The sequence below is a fragment of the Molothrus aeneus genome, unplaced genomic scaffold (assembly GCF_037042795.1).
Source record: "Molothrus aeneus isolate 106 unplaced genomic scaffold, BPBGC_Maene_1.0 scaffold_112, whole genome shotgun sequence".
NCBI classification, from domain to species: Eukaryota; Metazoa; Chordata; class Aves; order Passeriformes; family Icteridae; genus Molothrus; species Molothrus aeneus.
This window is the reverse complement of record NW_027098775.1, coordinates 30,284-47,613: the sequence shown is the minus strand read 5'-3', so window position 1 is coordinate 47,613 and position 17,330 is coordinate 30,284. Positions and strand designations below refer to the sequence as shown.

At 46.0% G+C, this 17,330-nt stretch overlaps 1 protein-coding gene across 1 annotated transcript; it reads right to left on the bottom strand.

The window, feature by feature from the left end:
- Positions 1-1,170: 1,170 nt before the first annotated feature.
- On the bottom strand, positions 1,171-16,211 carry LOC136569557 (DNA-dependent protein kinase catalytic subunit-like). Its single transcript, XM_066569939.1, has 8 exons — positions 16,130-16,211; positions 15,711-15,837; positions 4,976-5,040; positions 4,293-4,356; positions 3,972-3,998; positions 3,539-3,614; positions 2,666-2,787; positions 1,171-2,242 (listed from the first exon to the last, which is right to left on the bottom strand). The coding sequence occupies exons 6-8, from the start codon at positions 3,581-3,583 to the stop codon at positions 2,155-2,157; spliced, it is 255 nt and encodes an 84-aa protein (XP_066426036.1). The 5' UTR covers positions 3,584-3,614; positions 3,972-3,998; positions 4,293-4,356; positions 4,976-5,040; positions 15,711-15,837; positions 16,130-16,211; the 3' UTR covers positions 1,171-2,154.
- Positions 16,212-17,330: the final 1,119 nt, after the last annotated feature.

The window sequence follows — 17,330 nt, the reverse complement described above, 5'->3', positions numbered from 1 at the left end:
GGCGCTGTCGGCCGGGCTGCTTGAGCGGCACGGGGGGATCCGCCGAGAGCCTCCGGCCCCGCGCGGGGACTCCTGCAAGGGCCCAGGGCCGCCGGGCTCCGGCCCTCGGGGCTTTATTCTCCGGCAGCCCGAGCCCCGCGGCTGCGGGGCAAAGAAGGAAAGGGGGCACGGGAAGAGAGGAGCGAGAGCAGGGCATGAGAAAGGGCGGCGAGCGAGCTCGGGCTGCGCAGGAAAGCGGGACGGGAAGGGAAAGCCCGGGACGAGGGTACAGGGAGGCTGGGCAGAGGAAGGAGAGAGGGGGAACAGAAGGGAGTAGCGGGCTAGGGACAGGACAGGAAGGAGCCGGGTTTGTGGGAGGAGAGGGAATGGGGGAAAGGGAGCGAGAGAAGGCGAATACGGGGAGAAGGAAGGAGGGCTAGAGAGAGGGACAGGCGGGGAAGCCCCCCAGAGCCCCGGCTGCACCCCGAGCCCGGCCCGGCGCCTCGCCCTGCCCGGGATGCTGCGCTCGGCGGAGCTCGGCTCGCTCCGGAGACGCTCGGCTCGAGTCGGCTACTGTCGGCTAAACTCGGCTACTGTCGGCTAAACTCGGCTACTGTCGGCTAAACTCGGCTACTGTCGGCTGCACTCGCCTCTTCGGCAGAGCTCGGCTCGCTTCGGCCCAACTCCCAGCCGCTCTGTGCCTTCGGCGCGCCTCGGCTCCGCTCGCCTCGGCTCGGCTCCCTGACGGCGGGCGGGCAAGTGCCGCCGCCTCACGTTCAGCTCGCCCAGCTCGGGGTTCTCCCGCTGCCGCGTCCCGCGGGCGGCCCGGCCATGGCGCGGACACGACCGGGAGCGCGGGCTCGGGCAGGAGCTCATTAGGCTGGGACCGCACTGGCGCTAATTAGCGCGCACGAGAGCGGCAGGCTCGCTTCGCCTGAGCTCGGCTCGCTTCGCTCCAGGCAGCCTCGGAAGCCTCGCCTCGGTTCGCTCGAGGCCGTCAGGGTCGGCCGCTCTCGCCTTGCTTCGGCCGAGCTCGTGCGATTCCCCCGAAGGCGGCGTCGTTCGGTTGTGTTTTTAGAAATATCTTTCTCTATCGATTGTATCTTTCTATAGTTAGATTTATATTTCTAGAATACTTCTATTAATCCAAATAAAAACCCCATCTCTAACCAAATAAATACAATAAATGCCTTCTTTTAAACGATATTGAAATATTTTTATTTATACTTTGTAGAATTACATTCACATTTATATTTATAGTTTCTTTTGATGCAATCTATTAATAATTATCTATAATATCTATAAAATTCTAGACATGTATTTAAAGTATTATTTATATTATGTATCGTATCTACTGCTGCAACTGATTTTTCCTTCTACTTTTAAACTGTATGTATTTATGATATATTTCTAGACTTAGTTTTCTGCCTTCATATTGTTTGTATTTTTAATTTTTATAATCAAAACCCTGCCTACTGACAAGTAAAAAAACCCTGCTTTATTTAACGACTTAAAAAATATTTTTATATTTATAATTTTCCTATTTCTATTTATCATTTGCTCTCTAGTACGTGATAACATACCTGCTCCTGCACCGCAGTGGGGCTCCCTCTCCTGGGCACCTCGGGGTGCCCCCAACGGCATCAGAGCCCCGAGTCTTCACCCCCCCTTTTCCTCTAGTTAGAAACTACACTGGAACTTTTTTCTGGAAACAAAGACACGACCTAAATCCTCTCCCCATGTCCTAGACAGATAGATGTTCAGTTCTTAGTTGACTGGGCAGCAGTTTCTTCAATAGAACGAGAAACAATATGGAAACGTTTTAGCTACAAGCAAATAGGCAAATCTGAACAAGGTCCTGGTGGCCAGCCGCTGCAGTTATTTTGAAGCCATTTTTTAAACAATCAAGTACTGATCCCACAAAAAATAAAGCAAAAAGCTGACTACTGGCTAAGAAAGAAGGAAAAATTAACTTTTGACGACAACAACAACATTCCAAGGACACAGGCTTTTTTCCAATCTCATACCTTATTACTACCTCTCTTGGGAATTCTCATCGTGGATCCCAAAAGGAATAAATCCCTCAGTGTGTCCTAAAGCACCAAGGAGCTACCTACAAGTGAAGGTGGCTACTTTCAGTGCAGACACAGCTGATGACACAGCAGTAGCGCAGTTCTATGCTGCACAGGGATAATACTGTCTCCTCTTCTCCAGCAGCTGACTCTCTCCTGCCATGGTTTCTGTAAATGCATCAGAGCACGACCTTAAACACAAACAGGCAAGAAAACACCATCAGAAGTCTTTCATTAAGCACTACAAGAAGGGTTCCAAGCAGAGACCAACAGAATTTCAAGGAAGCAGTATGCAATTAAACCACCTCAGACTCGTTCAAGTATCCGGCAGGTAGATGGAACCAAAATGGAACCATTCAGAAACGACAAAGAAAACCTCCCCAAGTATTTATACAGGAGTCCTTAACGTCAGAAATGGGATGACAGGTTATGTTCAGATAAGATGAATGTTTATTTGGATGTAGAAATAAACTTCTCTCATGGTCCTTTGCCAAAAAATAGAACCTACAAGTGAACACCTACACCTGCCTAAAGAGACCTAACGAGCCCCTGGCAGCCACCGGCATCAAAGCACAGGGGATGTTTCTAATCCAGGCTAAGGAGAACAATATCACCTTTTGTTCTCTCCAGTTTGTTTCCTCTGCAGTCCTATTTGCTTCTTATGATTTTTACACTCTCTGTATCTTCTCGGGCAGCGCTGAGTCTGACGACCAGGATACGAGAGTCCTTCCCTGCCCTACGGAGAGAACCAGGAAAAAAAGTTAAAAAAAGAACAGGGCAGTTTGAAGCTAATACTTCCGACGAGAAGCAGCACCTGACAAACAGAGTGAACAAAGCGTGACACCTCCCTGGGGACAGAAGACTTACAAACTCTCCGGGATTTACAATCCTAGTAACCAAGCCCTTCAGCACAGCAGCCAAGTGTCCCATTAGGTGGTGCTGCACCAAAGAATGATCCGAGAGGTTCCAAAGAGTGAAACGCACGTTATTTTCCAAAGACGTAAAATCGTGCAAAATAACAAAACTACAATAGATCTAAACTACAGGGCAAGAGTACAAGTGTTAACTTGAGGAGCTGGAACCATCCAGGTGAGCAACTGCTAACTGGATCCTCAACAGAGTCTGAGGAACCCTCCAGGATACAGAAGGGTTTTCCCCAGAAATTACACAGGCCGAGTTTTGATAGAAGTACACTTGCCAGATGCTCAGAAACGTCACCCATCCTCCTCCGGGTGTCCTGAGAGAGCTGCGAATGGCTCTCACGTGGTTTGAGCTGGTTCTGTAAGGGCTCAGGGTGAATTTCACCAGATGCAACCAAACTGGGCAACACCCAGTGGGACAGAAGGAACCCAAAGCTTGGGTAAGCAGAGCTCCAGCAAATACTGAGGAAACGGACAGAACAGGGTAACAAATAATAAACATACCTTTTTTTTTTTTTTTTTTTTTTCAGATGAGCAAAACAATTAAGGAGAAGGTGGAAAACTCACCATGACTGAACATTTCATCACCGGTAAGCTGACCATCCTTAGCATAGAGGATTCCAAATTTAAAATTCACCGATCCCTGGAAAATAAAACCAAATATTATTTGGTAAACAGTCAAACAGAAGACATAACAATTTGGGTCCTCTAATCTTTGCATACATCCTACACATCAGAACATACATTTTATACTATCTCCTACTACACGATAATTTACCTTTAAACTTTGATAGTATAGCATAAAACCATTAACTTAGATGGGTGATCAATTATTATTAAGTTGGTGCTTCAAGTTATTTTTGCTGTCAGGTTCAAAAAAACATTACTTCTTTTTACTGTAACGAGCAATTGATTTAGAAGTCATCAAAAGCCCATCAAAATACAAAGCTGTACTCACCGGACGGGTCTGTGGGCAAGAAGTAGTCAGGCTTGTACTCACCTCTTGCCCTTCAAGAACCAATAAATCCTGTCAACAAAAACAGCATCTTTAGCCCCCTCCTATTAAAGATTCTACAAGGATGATGGTTTTATTTGTGTTTAGAAGTTTGGATTTGAAATGGCCAGTTCAATGGATAAAGAGACAGTTTAAGTAGTATTAGATTATTATTATTATTATTATTATTATTATTATTATTATTATTATTATTATTATTATTATTAGCTACTGGAAGAAACAAACCAGTAGTATCTATACTTAATTACTTCTATTTCCAGGAAATCATAAAGAAAAAGAACCAAACAAAAAAAAGTCACTTCCTACCTTTTGTATCTCAGGATGAAAAATGTCTCTTGGGCTCTTCTCCAGTTTCTCCAGACTCCTGGCACTGAAATGCAAATGAACGAGTGCTTTAGAGGAGGGCAAGTGCACATTCCAACCCCAAACCACCAACCGATTGCAGTTACAGCGCTTACAAAATGAATCGTTCCCAGAGCCTCTGGGAAATGGAACGGTTGGTGCAACTGCCATTTCTTCCCCAAAATACTAACTTCCAACACTTCCTAAACTTAGTTTGCATTTTAAAAACAGAAATTAGGGAGACTCAGGGTGGAGATCAGGTTGAAATTGATTTCCTTCTAAAGCACAGGGCTCTGTTCCATCACCCTTCACTTTGGCTCCACACAGAATCACGGGGAGCATTTTAGGAGGGCCCAAGAACCAATTCTATTTCTCTCTTTTTTCTAGTTCTCTCTCTTCCTAAATCATTCAAGGCAAGTCAAATGAAAAAGGACAAGTTCAGCATCAAATTCACACTTTTTCCCTTTGTCTGCTCAAGAACAGGCTTTTAAACCACTTCTTGCTGCCTTCAACGATTAAGACTTGCAAAACAGTTTCGCAAGTTTGATAGGTTTATCATAAAAACCACAGAACGCAAGCTCTGAATTACAGGAAAAGGTACACAGGCAAATATCTCAGCTGATGGTGGCTTATTTGTAAACACATACCTTAACGGAGATTGCACTGAGAATGTTTCAGTGGGACTCTAAGGGAAAAGTATTTTCTGAGTACCCTGTAAACAAGAAAAGCTAGGATATATTACAGGACATACCCACTTGTTCTGCATATTCAAATAGGATTATCAATAAAAACATTTAAGAAGGAAGAAAACCAAGGTAATTTTACTCAGCTATATTTGCTGCCGATTTAGAGAAAAAAAAAAAAAAAAGTCACGGGTGCTGCAAAGAAAAAAAAAAAAGTGAACCAGAAACGCCTACAGTAGAACTTTAAAACAATTGCTTGGATAAAAGCAGCTCATGGAACATGAAGTAGAAAAAAAGCGAAACCAGTATCAGACCTGCCTATTTTCTTACCATTGCGCAAGAAAAATCTGACAAGCGGTATAAAGTCACTGCCTAAAACCGATCCTAGGATGTAACCAAGAACAATTGAGGCATTTGCTAATCTAAACGGAAACCTTTTCCGGACCCTAGTGTCAAATCACACGTTTTGTCTTGCAGCAGCTCGAGGCTGGAGAGCATTTCCCCTGGGGGTCGGGAGGGTAGGGGCACAAGGGGCTGAGTTTGCGGATCGCACCTGTGCCAGCAGAAGGATCCAGCCCGCGCGCTTCTTGCGCTCGCCATTCTCCGGGCCATCGCTGTGTTTTACTGCTCAGCGATGCCGCTCCATCTGTTTGCGTGGAAGAAAGAGCCACGAGCACTGAGGCACTCAGCAGCCGTGTCATTCCAGCGCTGTCAAGCGCTCTCTGCTCGCAAGGCTGAGCACGCCGCGGAGCCGCCTCCGCAGCCGCTCGTCCGCCCCCGCCCGCAGCAGCGGCAGCAGCCCGAGGGACACGGCTGCAGCTCGGCGGCTCCCGCGCCTCCGCCAGCCGCCGCACAGTGACCGCGGCAGCGCCCGGCGCCGCTCGCCCGGGGCGGCTCCTGCAGCTCCCGGTCCGCGGCAGCAAAGCACCGCCTGGCGCTCCGCCATCGGCGGGCGGCAGCGCGCCGCGCCCGAGCTGAGCCCCCGCCACCAGGACCGCTGAGCGAGGCCGAGGCACCGGGCGGACGCCCCTTCCGCGCCTCTCGGCTCCGTGCGGGCGGCCGGACGGAGGCTTCGCCCCTCCAGCGTCGCTGCCGCGGCTCCGTCCCGCGCGGGAGAGGCGCTGGGAGCCCCCCGCGCCCAGCCCGCTCCCCCGGCGCGCAGCCGCCTCTGCCCGCCAGCCATTCATATGGCGCGTTGGCCGTTGCGTCAGACGCCGCGCTTTACGGCCGCAGGGCCTGCCGGGAGTTGTAGTCTTGGACTGACAGCCACCGCTCCGTTTTCCGCCACCGGGAGCTGCGCTCCCGCCAGGGGATCAAACGGCTCCTTCGCTCGTGGGCGCGGAAGCACCTTAGGCAGCACCGCCCCTCCCGAATGTCCTTTCTTTTCCACTCCAACTCTTTCTTCTTGTTTTCACTCTGTTTTTCACCCCCTTTTCCACTTTCGCTCTTTCTTTTTCACTCTCACCCTTTTCCTTTTTCATTTTTTTTCTTCCTTTCTCTTCCCTCTATTTTTTTTTTCTTCCTTTCCTTTTTCCTTTTCTTTCTTTCTCTCTTTCTTTCTTTCTTTCTTTCTGTCTTTCTCTTTCTGTCTCCCTTTCTCTATTTCTTTCTCTCTCTTTCTTTCTTTCTGTCTCTCTCTCTCTTTCTCTCTCTTTCTTTCTGTCTCTCTCTCTCTTTCTTTCTTTCTTTCTTTCTTTTTCTTTCTCTCTCTTTCTTTCTCTCTCTTTCTTTCTCTCTCTCTTTCTTTCTTTCTCTCTTTAATTCTTTCTCTCTTTCTTTCCCTGTATTTTTAATCTTGGCTTTCCATTCTAGCTTTAGAATAAAAAAGCAGCAGTAGAAACATTCAGGCTACCGGGGAGTGCAAAAAACCCCAAAACGGTAATGATTTTAGGAAAACTATTTCCTCCATGGGAGCTGAAATTTTCTACAGCTGCAGGTGGCATAGAGCTTTTATTTCTTCTTCTAGATAGTTTGTACTTAATACTCTACTTATACAGCGCCCCCTGCCGTCTGCTTTGGCGCACTGCAGGCACAGCGCCCCCTGCCGTCTGCATGGGCGCACTGCAGGCACAGCGCCCCCTGCCGTCTGCATGGGCGCACTGAAAGCACAGCGCCCCCTGCCGTCTGCGCCGGAGAACTGCAGGCACAGCGCCCCCTGCCCTCTGGACCGGCGCACTGCAGGCAGAGTGCCGCCTAATGACGTCAGCCCATCGACACGGCGCCCTGTCCCGGACACGCCCACTCGGGAGGCCGTCGCCATCTTGTACGGCATTCCGTGACGGCCACGGCGCTGCCAGCCTATATGGCACAATTTTACGGCAGTCGCGCTTTACGGCACCTTTTACGACAGTCGCGCTTTACGGCACTTTAATTTTTTTGCGACAGTCGCGCTTTACGTCACCTTTCACGACAGTCGCGCTTTACGGCACATTTTACGACAGTCGCGCTTTACGGCCCCGTTTGCGACCGTCGCGCTTTACGACACATTTTACGACAGTTCTGCTTTACGACACCTTTTGCGACAGTCGCGATTCACGGCAGTTTTACGACAGTCGCGCTTTACGGTAGTTTTACGACAGTCGCCCTTTACGGCAGTTTTGCGACAGTCGCGCTTTACGGTGCCTTTTGCGACAGTCGCGCTTTACGGCACTACCCTTTATGGAACTTTTATGGTACTTTACAGCACTTTATGGTTTTTATTTTGTTTTTAATTTATTTTAAATTTATTTTAATTTTTTAATTTTATTTTTTACTTAATGTTTTTTTTAATTTTTTCTATTTTTAAAGCTTTTTATTTTATTTTTAAAATTTTATTTACTTATTATTTTTAATTTTTCTATTTTTAAAGCATTTATTTTTTATTTTTATTTTTTAATTAAATTTTATTTCTATTTTTTCTATTTTTAAAGCTTTAATTTTATTTTTTAATTTTATTTTTTATTTTTCTATTTTTAAAGCTTTCTGTATTTTTCTAATTTTATTTTTTATTTTTAATTTTTCTATTTTTAAAGGTTTTTAGTTTTTTTTATTTAGTGCTGCCCAGACCAACTCAAGCTGGTGATTGTGGTGGTATTTGAGGGTCTTGCATTACGGCACTACCTTTTATGGAACGATTACAGCACTTTACAGCACTTTACAGTTTTTATTTTGTTTTTCATTTATTTTAAATTAATTTTGTTTTTTTAATTTTACTTAATTTTCATTTTTAATTTATATATTTTAAAAGCTTTTTATTTTTTTAAATTTTATTTTTTATTTAATTTCTATTTTTACTTTTTCTATTTTTAAAGCTATTTTATTTTTTAATTTTATTTTTTAGTTTTAATTTTTCTATTTTTAAAGCTTTTATTTTATTTTTCTATTTTTTATTTACTTAGTTTTAATTTTTCTATATGTAAAGGTTTTTATTTTATTAATTTTATTTTTTATTTACTTACTATTTTTAATTTTTCTATTTCTAAAGCTTTTTATTTTAATTTTTTAATCTTATTTTTTATTTTAGTTTTTATTTTTCTATTTTTAAAGCATTTATTTTTTATTTTAATTTTTAATTTATTTTGTATTTTTATTTTTTTTTTTTAGAGCTTTAATTTTATTTTTTAATTTTATTTTTTATTTTTCTATTTTTAAAGCTTTTATTTTATTTTTCTAATTTTATTTTTTATTTATTTTTTATTTTTAATTTTTCTATTTTTAAAGCATTTATTTTATTTTTTTATTTTATTTTTTATTAAATGTTTATTTTTAAATTTCTATTTTAAAAGATTTGATTTAATTTATTAAATTTTATTTTTTATTTTTAAGTTTTCTATTTTTAAAGGTTTTTAGTTTTTTTTATTTAGTGCTGCCCAGACCAACTCAAGCTGGTGATTGTGGTGGTGTTTGAGGGTCTTGCATTACGGCACTACCTTTTAGGTACTTTTAGCACTTTACAGCACTTTACAGTTTTTATTTTGTTTTTCATTTATTTTAAAGTAATTTTGTTTTTTAAAATTTTATTTAATTTTTATTTTTAATTTTTTTATTTTTAAAGCATTTTATTACGTTTTATTTGGTGCTGCCCAAACCTGCTGTAGTGCATTTTTATACTTTGTAATACTTTGAAGTCATTTTGTTTTGTATCCCCATATTTTTCCCAAATGGTTTATCCCAGACTGTACCCCCCTCCTTCTACCTGTGTTATCCCTCTCCTGGGATGAGATCATCCCCAAATGCCCACCCTGCCTCTCTGTCAATCACTCAGCCTCCCATCCCCTCCATGCAGAAGTTTCGGTCCAAGTCGTCGAGTGATGAGCCAGAGGCCGGGGTCAGCCCCCCAAGCCTTGCCCCATACGCTGTCCTGTATGTCTGGATCCCCCAGCATCCATCCCTTAGGGTCACTTAATGGTTGGTAAAATGTTATCTACTTTTGGTTTCCACCTCCCTTTAAATGTAACCTTGACACATCTCCCGGGGCTCTCGGCAGGAGGCCCCTGAGGTGCAGGAGCTCCTTTGGGACTCCTAATAAAACCTTGGATTAACCCCTGCTAAGAGTCGGCCCTTTATCATCTACCGCTGTCTCTGGTGTCTCTTGTGCTGCACAGGGGCCCAGCCCAGGTGCCCTCAGCACCCTCGGGGCACACACAGAGAGTGTCTCCCCCCAGCCCAGGTGCCCTCAGCACCCGCGGGGCACAGAGAGTGTCTCCCCCCAGCCCAGGTGCCCTCAGTACCCTCGGGGCACAGAGGGTGTCTCCCTGCTCTCAGCCGTGTTGGGGCTGCCCCCCCGGTGTCTGCCGACTCGGGACCGGACGAGGGTTACTGAGAGGCTCGCACAAACCCGCTCGGCCACTGATTGTGGTGGTGTTTGAGGGTCCCCAGGACGAGGGAAGAGACGAGAATCTTGACTCCACCTTTCAGAAGGCTGAAATATTATTTTATCATCTCTATTATATTAAAAGAAAATGAGATAGTAGAACTATACTAAAAGAGCAAGGAGACATCAGAAAGCTGGAAAGGAATGAATAATAAAAACCTGGGACTGCTCACAGCCCCGACGCAGCTGGACCATGATTGGTCATCAAGTAGAAACAATGCACAGGAGACCAATCCAAGATGCCCCTGTTGCTAAACCATCTCCAGCCCACACTCCACAGCCAGCAGATTGTTACCGGTTCCATTTCCGTTCTGAGGCTTCTCAGGAGAAAAATCCCAGCAAAAGGATTTTCATCAAACACGTCAGTGCCAGGTGATGGCACAGGCAGCATCGGCCGGCCGAGGTCACTGTGTCATCCCTGCCAGCCCAGGTGTCACAGCAAGGAGCAGAGAGTTCACCCTGTACTCACCCTGCCCTGCCAAGGGACCGGCTGCCAAAACAGAGCCGTGCCATGCATGCCAGTGTCTGCATGGCAGAGAGAGGACATGAAAAGCCACTGAGGAAACTGCCACCTCCTCCCTCAACTCTGCCCTGCAGGCCGGGCCATGGGCAGCCACTTTGGGAAGGCTGCATTTGCTGCCCATCAGCTGCTCTGTGTCTGACAGGAATTGAAATAGCCCACGTTTGGGTTGGTGCTTAGCAGAGGGCAGGGAGGAGAAAGGGAGAAGGCTGTGCTGCAGGCCAGGTGGATCCAGGCAGAGCCAATTTGGGCAGCAGCCTTGTCTAACAGCATTTCATTTTCCACTTCTACTACATTACATTTCATTTTGCACTTCTGCTAGAACTGCATGTCAACAGCTTTCAAATATCCTCCTCAGTCCCAGCAGCCTGCTTGAAAGTGCTGTGTCTTTATCAGACCATTGATGGTCCTTCTGAAATGTGAGTCTCACTGGCTGCATCCAAACCTTGTGCTTGAACAGCATTCCTAAAAATTAAAGCAGATTGGGCCTTTGGGGAAGAAGGGGCTGCAAAGCATCTCCTAAAGCATTTTCTACTCCAATTTCATTGTGAGGAAATACACCTGAAGGATGATGCAGGGATTAGGATTGAGACAAAGATGAGTTTGGTAAGTCAATTTTACTTTGAGAGCTTGAGAAGCACAGGAAGCCCAAGTGATGATCCCAGAGGGTTGAACACAGAGGTTTCACCCTCCCAGATATACAAGGGCCTTACCTTAAAACCACTGCTCACAGCACACAGCTGTCTCAACACTGCATTAATGTTTTCTCCTCTTTGTGCATGTGTAGAATTGAAATCCCTCTTGGGGAAGAAGCTTATTCCAAGTAAATTCCGAAACTATCAGCTGAAAAAAACCCTGAAATGTTCTTTCCTATCCTTGTATATTTTTAAAGCCTTTGACATTTGAAACACTGTTCCCCTGCATGGCCTTCTCCTAATCCCAGCTTCTCAGAAGGCCCAAGGGGACAGGGTTGGCCAAGGGTGGAGCTGTTCTGGATTTGTTGGTGGTGCCTTGTAGTGAACGGTGTGTTCAGAGCTGCTCTGCTGGTTCTGCCTATCACTTTGACAGGGAAGAAGTGTGCTGGGATATGATAAATCACTAAATTGTCACTTCTAAATGCTGCTTGCAATGAAAATACTGTGCATAAACCCTCCTAAATGGTGTTAAATTTGTCTGCTGTATTTCTTCCCTCCCACCCCACCACTGCTGCTCTAAGATCCCTTAGTAGCTCAGTCTTTCTTTGTGTTTTGTTTGACATTTATGCCCACTTTCCCCAAAGCTCTGGGGGTTCTTTTTAAAATATGATATCGATTTTTTTCTTGGTTTTAAAAAAAACCTGAAATACACACACTAAAGAAGCAGGTCTCCATGGCTCAGCCCTGAGTGGTAAAGGAAGAGCAGCAGGAAGGGTGGTTTGTGGTGCTGGAGAAAGTCTCTGCCAGGCTTAAAGGAGCATCCCACTTCCACAGATGACTTTTTTTTTTTTAATGAGTTATGGTGCTGGCAAGATCTGGAAAGAGTGCAAGTCCCTCATTCCTGTTTGGATGTCTTGTTTTAAGAAATGTGTTCTTTCAGTTCTTGGAGAGCATAGTTTTGGATTCATCCTCACATCCTCCAGTCTTGGTGGCTCTATTGTTTTTTAATTTCCCTTTCTCTGCCCTTTTCCCTGCACTCACTCCCCTGATGGCTGCAGGGGATGTGATTCAGGCACTCATCACTGCTCTGCAGCTGCTTTACAGAGCTAAAACTGACTGGGTCTCTCACCCTCCTCTCATAGCAGTGGTGCAGAGTGAGGCACATGGCAGGGCAGGGCTTTTAGCTGTTGTTTTATCTTCTGGTTTGATGTTTAACACATGAGGCAGAACCCCAAGCCCTGCTCACCATGTCAGGCTAGGCTGCAGGGGAACACATTGAGAGCAACACAGTGGCTGCACCACAACCACCATCAATCAATCCGATAGAAAAAGGGTTTAAGGCTTCTAACAGTGCCACGGTGACTGAGCTGAGCCCAACCTGGGTCTAGCTTAATCCCTGATCTGTGTAAAGCCCTCTTCTGTGCTTTCCTGAGGCTGGGACAGCTGGAGAGGTTGCTCTCCATGAGCACAGGATGGCAGCTGTGGGCTGAAACTCGCTGAGCTGCCTCCCCAGTAGGGGATGGGATTGTGAGGGATTTAAAAGAAAAAACATTACAAAGTCTTTGTCAGTCTGCCATGCTCACTTAAGCTGGCTGTTGGTGATTTGTAGTATTTTTTAAAAGAAAAACCAAATGCTTTCCCTTTACAAGGAAATATGCTATGAAGAGGGCTTCAAAGGAAAGGTGATTAGTTACTATCCAACTGTTGCTAAATTCATTGCTTGATGGTCCATATACTGCATCTTTTAATGTTACTGATACAGACCATTCCCAAGCTGTTTGATAATTATTTATCAGCCATCTGCATCAGCATCATCTGCATGACCAGTGATGGCCAAAAAGCAGGAAGGAGAGAAAGGACTTAAGCTGTAGGCAGGAAAGGGAAGGCAGAAACCAAGCAGCAAACAATTGGCACCTGGGCTCCATTGAAGACTAAAAGTGGGAAAAAATGTCTTACTTGAAAAATCTGCCTATTGTGTGTGCAGTCTCCAAGGGGAAACAAACAAACCCATTCAAAGGAAGGGAAAAAAAGGCAAAGAATTAAAAAATCCTTGTGCTGTTATGCAGAATTGGGGGGTTTAACTCTTCCCAATCTCTTCCCAGTCTCAGGCAGAAATATTTCTATAACCAAACCATCTCCCTTTTTAAAGCATTTAGCTGGATTGAGTAATTTCTTAAGTCCTCCATCATCAGGACCAGTTTGGGTTTGGCAGCTCAAACACCTTGGCAAGGCCAGGACAACTTCAGTGGATCTCCCTGTCCTGAAAGAGAGGAGAAAAGGGAAGTTAAGCTCACTGCAGAATCAAAGCCTCCTGCACTTCATCTTTTGGCTTAGATTGCTCACCATGGAGTATGAGCCATAAAAAAAGGGGAGGTGGCACCAAATTGAATTAAAAAGTGCCCTTTCCCAGTGCTTTTTTCCAGACATTCAAAGGAAGCTAATTTTTCTTCTAGCATTCTTTCCCTCATTTTAGCAGAACCATTCTCATCCCAGACCCCACTCAGCAGTTGTTCAATCTTTTGGCACTGGATCTGGACAAAGGAAGGGACACATCTGGGTCACAGGAAAGCACGGAGAGAAACCCTCCAAAACTGGACAGAGAAAAATGAAATGCAGGAAGACTTACCTGCAGCTGGATGCTCTTTGCACTGGGCTTCCTTTAAAGGAATGGATTTGCTGCTAAACACATCTCAGGCTCAGATGTGACCAGGGAGAAGGTGGGATGGAGATGAGGAGTCAGACATGGAATAACCAGGGAGATGCAGGGCCCAGGAACATGAAGGATGGAGAAGAGAAGGAACAGGGATTGTTCTCCTTGTTTAGATCCATCAGTGCTGGGAGCTTGGGAAGCACATGAGGGTACCAGAGGGATGCTGGGCAGGAGCAGAAGAACTCCAGGATAAGGGCAAGCTGCTCCCACTCCAGGGCTGGGCCAGGGAATGAGGGGAATTATTTCTCTCCCCTTTCCAGTGGGATGCAGGTGCCACCCCATGCAGAGGCAGGAAAACTGCCTTGCAATCAAGTACAAAACCTGCCTGGCAAGCCCAGGATGCCAGCAGCCATTTCTCCTGGATTTCCTGCTTACAGGCATTTTAAGCTTGCTTTGTCTCAAAATGCCCTTTTTTGCCAAGGGCATTCCCATTTCTTTTGGGTCCTGAACAGAGGTTTGGAAAGCTGACTTTGATGAGGGAACTGTTTCCTATTTTGATCTGTGTTAACTTGGAGTTTCCCTTGGCACCAAAATTAGGGGGTGAACCCAACCCTTGAAAGGCCATAAGATCCTAACTATCCAATCCCCAATCCCCTCAGCATTGGCTTGTAGAACCTTCTCAGGGTTAATTTAGCAACCTTAAGGGTTTGGCAAGTTCACGATCTGGAGCGGTGGCCAGTGGAAAGTAAAACGCCCAGGCTAGATAAGTGTCCAGCCAACCTCCAGCCAGGAAGGCACTTCCCCAACACGAAGTCAGGGCCCGGTGCCTAGCGATGACAGGCTTACGGACGAGTGGCCGCAGTAGTGAGCTCCGAAGTCGCAGGATGAAATGAAGAGGCGACTCTCAGTTTCTTCAGGGAGGGTGGTTTTATTGGTAGGGAAAACGTGGAGAACGAGCTGAGAGCCTCGAGGCAAGAAAACCTCGGGTTTTACAGAGGGTGGGGGGGGTCAAAGATAGCAAATCAGAGAAGGATACACTAAGGATTGGCATAATCGGAGAACCAATCAAACACAGTTGTGGGAGGGACCCTGGCCCCTAACCCAATCACCCGACACCCTGGCCCGAACTATCTAGAAAAAGAGGCAGGGGTGTCGAGTGACAGGCAGGCAGCCAGGGGTGGGGGACAAGAAAGATACATTTACTAACCAAGACAACTGGGGAGGGGTTTGGGGATTGACACAAACTGGTAACAGGGCAGGACCTTCTGAGAGAAGAATGGGGGGAAAACTGAACAAACATAAAACACACCACAACAAGGATCGAAACAACCAAAAAGATTCATGAAAAAGAAACGGAACTGAGGCTGGCTAAAAGCTGACGACTCATTACAACAATTCAGTGAAAAGGAAGCAGGAGTGATCCTGTGAAAAACGCCAATCACTTGTTTTTAAAATTTTAAAAGTTTACCAGTAATTACATGCTTATAAAAATAGTAATACAATCCGAGTAATAATAATTTGGACAAATTAAATTAGGACAATATGAGACAATAGAGACAAAGAGTTACAGACAGTCCGGGTACCTTTTTCTGGGCAGCATAAGCCCGAAAAAGGACCCCCGTTAACAAAGGATTAACCCTTAAAAACAACAGCCTGTTGCATATTCATACATCTCATACATGAGGAATAAATTCCATTCAGACACAGGATTCTGTCTGGTCATCATCAACTTCCTCTGAATCCTAACAGCGCCTTCGAGGCAGGAAGAAGTTCGTTTCTTCTAATAAGAGAGCAATAAATTCTTTTTCTCTGAAAGATTTAGGTGTCCTGTAGCTGCTATCTCACTGCAAGTCCTTTCTTTAAAAAAAGTCTCCTACATAACATAGTTTCTATTTTAACATTTTGTTATAACCTAAAACTATATTTAGCACGCTATTGAAGAGAATTAATACAGCATTACTTTTTAACACAACACATATTCATTTTAATATTTGTGAAAAGCCACTCACAAAATACGGATTTTTCACATTTTCAATACTCACCAAGCCATCTGGCCAGAGTTCTGTGCCCACCGAGGACACAGAAACCAGCAGGGACCTTCCTCCCATTCTCCAGCACAGGCTTCTTCCCTCCACACGCAGGGAGCTGCAGCCACTCAGGGAACACCGACTTAGTCACAACAGGAGAGGCACAAGGATAATCTGGAACTCGTTGCGACCTCAATGCCGCCCAGACCCAGGAGAAAGCACTCTTACCATCAGACGGAGCGGGGTATTTCCTGTACCGCCCTCTCTTCGCCCTACCCAAGGCGCATGAGCACACTGCCGCCATCATTGGAAGGGCAAGTGAGTGCCGCCCTCAGCCGCCATCTCGGGTGTGGCGTAAAAGTGACCCTTTTTTGTCTCCCCTTTCCAATTTTCACCCTCAGCAGAGGCAGGAAAACTGCCTTGCAATCAAGTACAAAACCTGCCTGGCAAGCCCAGGATGCCAGCAGCCGTTTCTCCTGGATTTCCTCTCCGCAATCTTTGGTACTGGCAGAAGCCACTCCCGGCCGAGCTGCCATCTTTGTTGTGGTACCCTTAAGCATCCCCCGCTCCTCACACAGGCGTTTCTCTTGCTGGCTGCCTCAACCCAGTCCCGACGCCGATCCCGTGCTCTCAGCGCCATTTTCTGCTGCTTTTCCCGGCGGGAGAAAACGGTTGGCGGGGTTAGCGGCACTGGAACCCCACGAATCGCGGCAGGGAGCGGCGGAGACGCCTCTGCCGGAGTCCTGCCGCGGCCGCCATCTTGAGTGCGGCTGGAGCCCTACCCGGCTCACGCAGGATCCTGGTACGCGGGCGCTTCGCCATCTTGAAATGGGAGCTCTGTCCCCTCCGCACCTCCGCCGCCCACCGAAACCGGCCCCGCCGCTGTCGTTCTTCCCAGCCGCCGCCCCGCACGGCGGCCCCTCAAGCCCGGCCGCGCCCCTTTGCACTCCTCACTGTGCTTCGCCGCTCCCCTCTGTGCACAGCACCGCTCTGTGCCCACAAGGTGGCAGCACCGTCCCCCGCCCGGGCCGGGCTGGACGCGCCTTGGGGCAGGCAGGGAACAGAGACCGAAGCTGCCGGAGATTGATTTTGGATTGATTCCCTTCAGCCCCAGCAGCTGTTCCTACGGTTTAAGGGCACTTGATTGGTTTATTCCTAGGTAAAAACGTTATAACATTGGTTTCAAAACGACTACGCATCTCTAGTCAGAGTTTCCTGCATTCCTGTATACAATAGAATGGATAGATTATTTCCAAATCATTCTTTCCAAATGGTTTTAGAGATAAATTCCAATTCTTTGCCCACACCTATAAAAACGAAAAACTTGACAGGTTTTGGTGTTCTACACCCACCCCTCCGTGTGAATTTTCTGGCAGCTTTTGGTCCCTCTGGGGCAGGGTAACCCAGCATGACCCCCCCTCATTCCCCACTCACCTGCTCCTCCATCACAGCCTGGTGTGACCATGTTCACAGGAGTCTTAGGATGAGGGAAGAGACGAGGAGTTGACTCCATGTTTCAGAAGGCTTGATTTATTATTTTGTGATCTATATTCTATTAAAAGAATAGAAGAAAGGATTTCAGCAGAAGGCTAGCTAAGAATAGAAAAAGAAAAATGATTTCACAAAGGCTTGTGT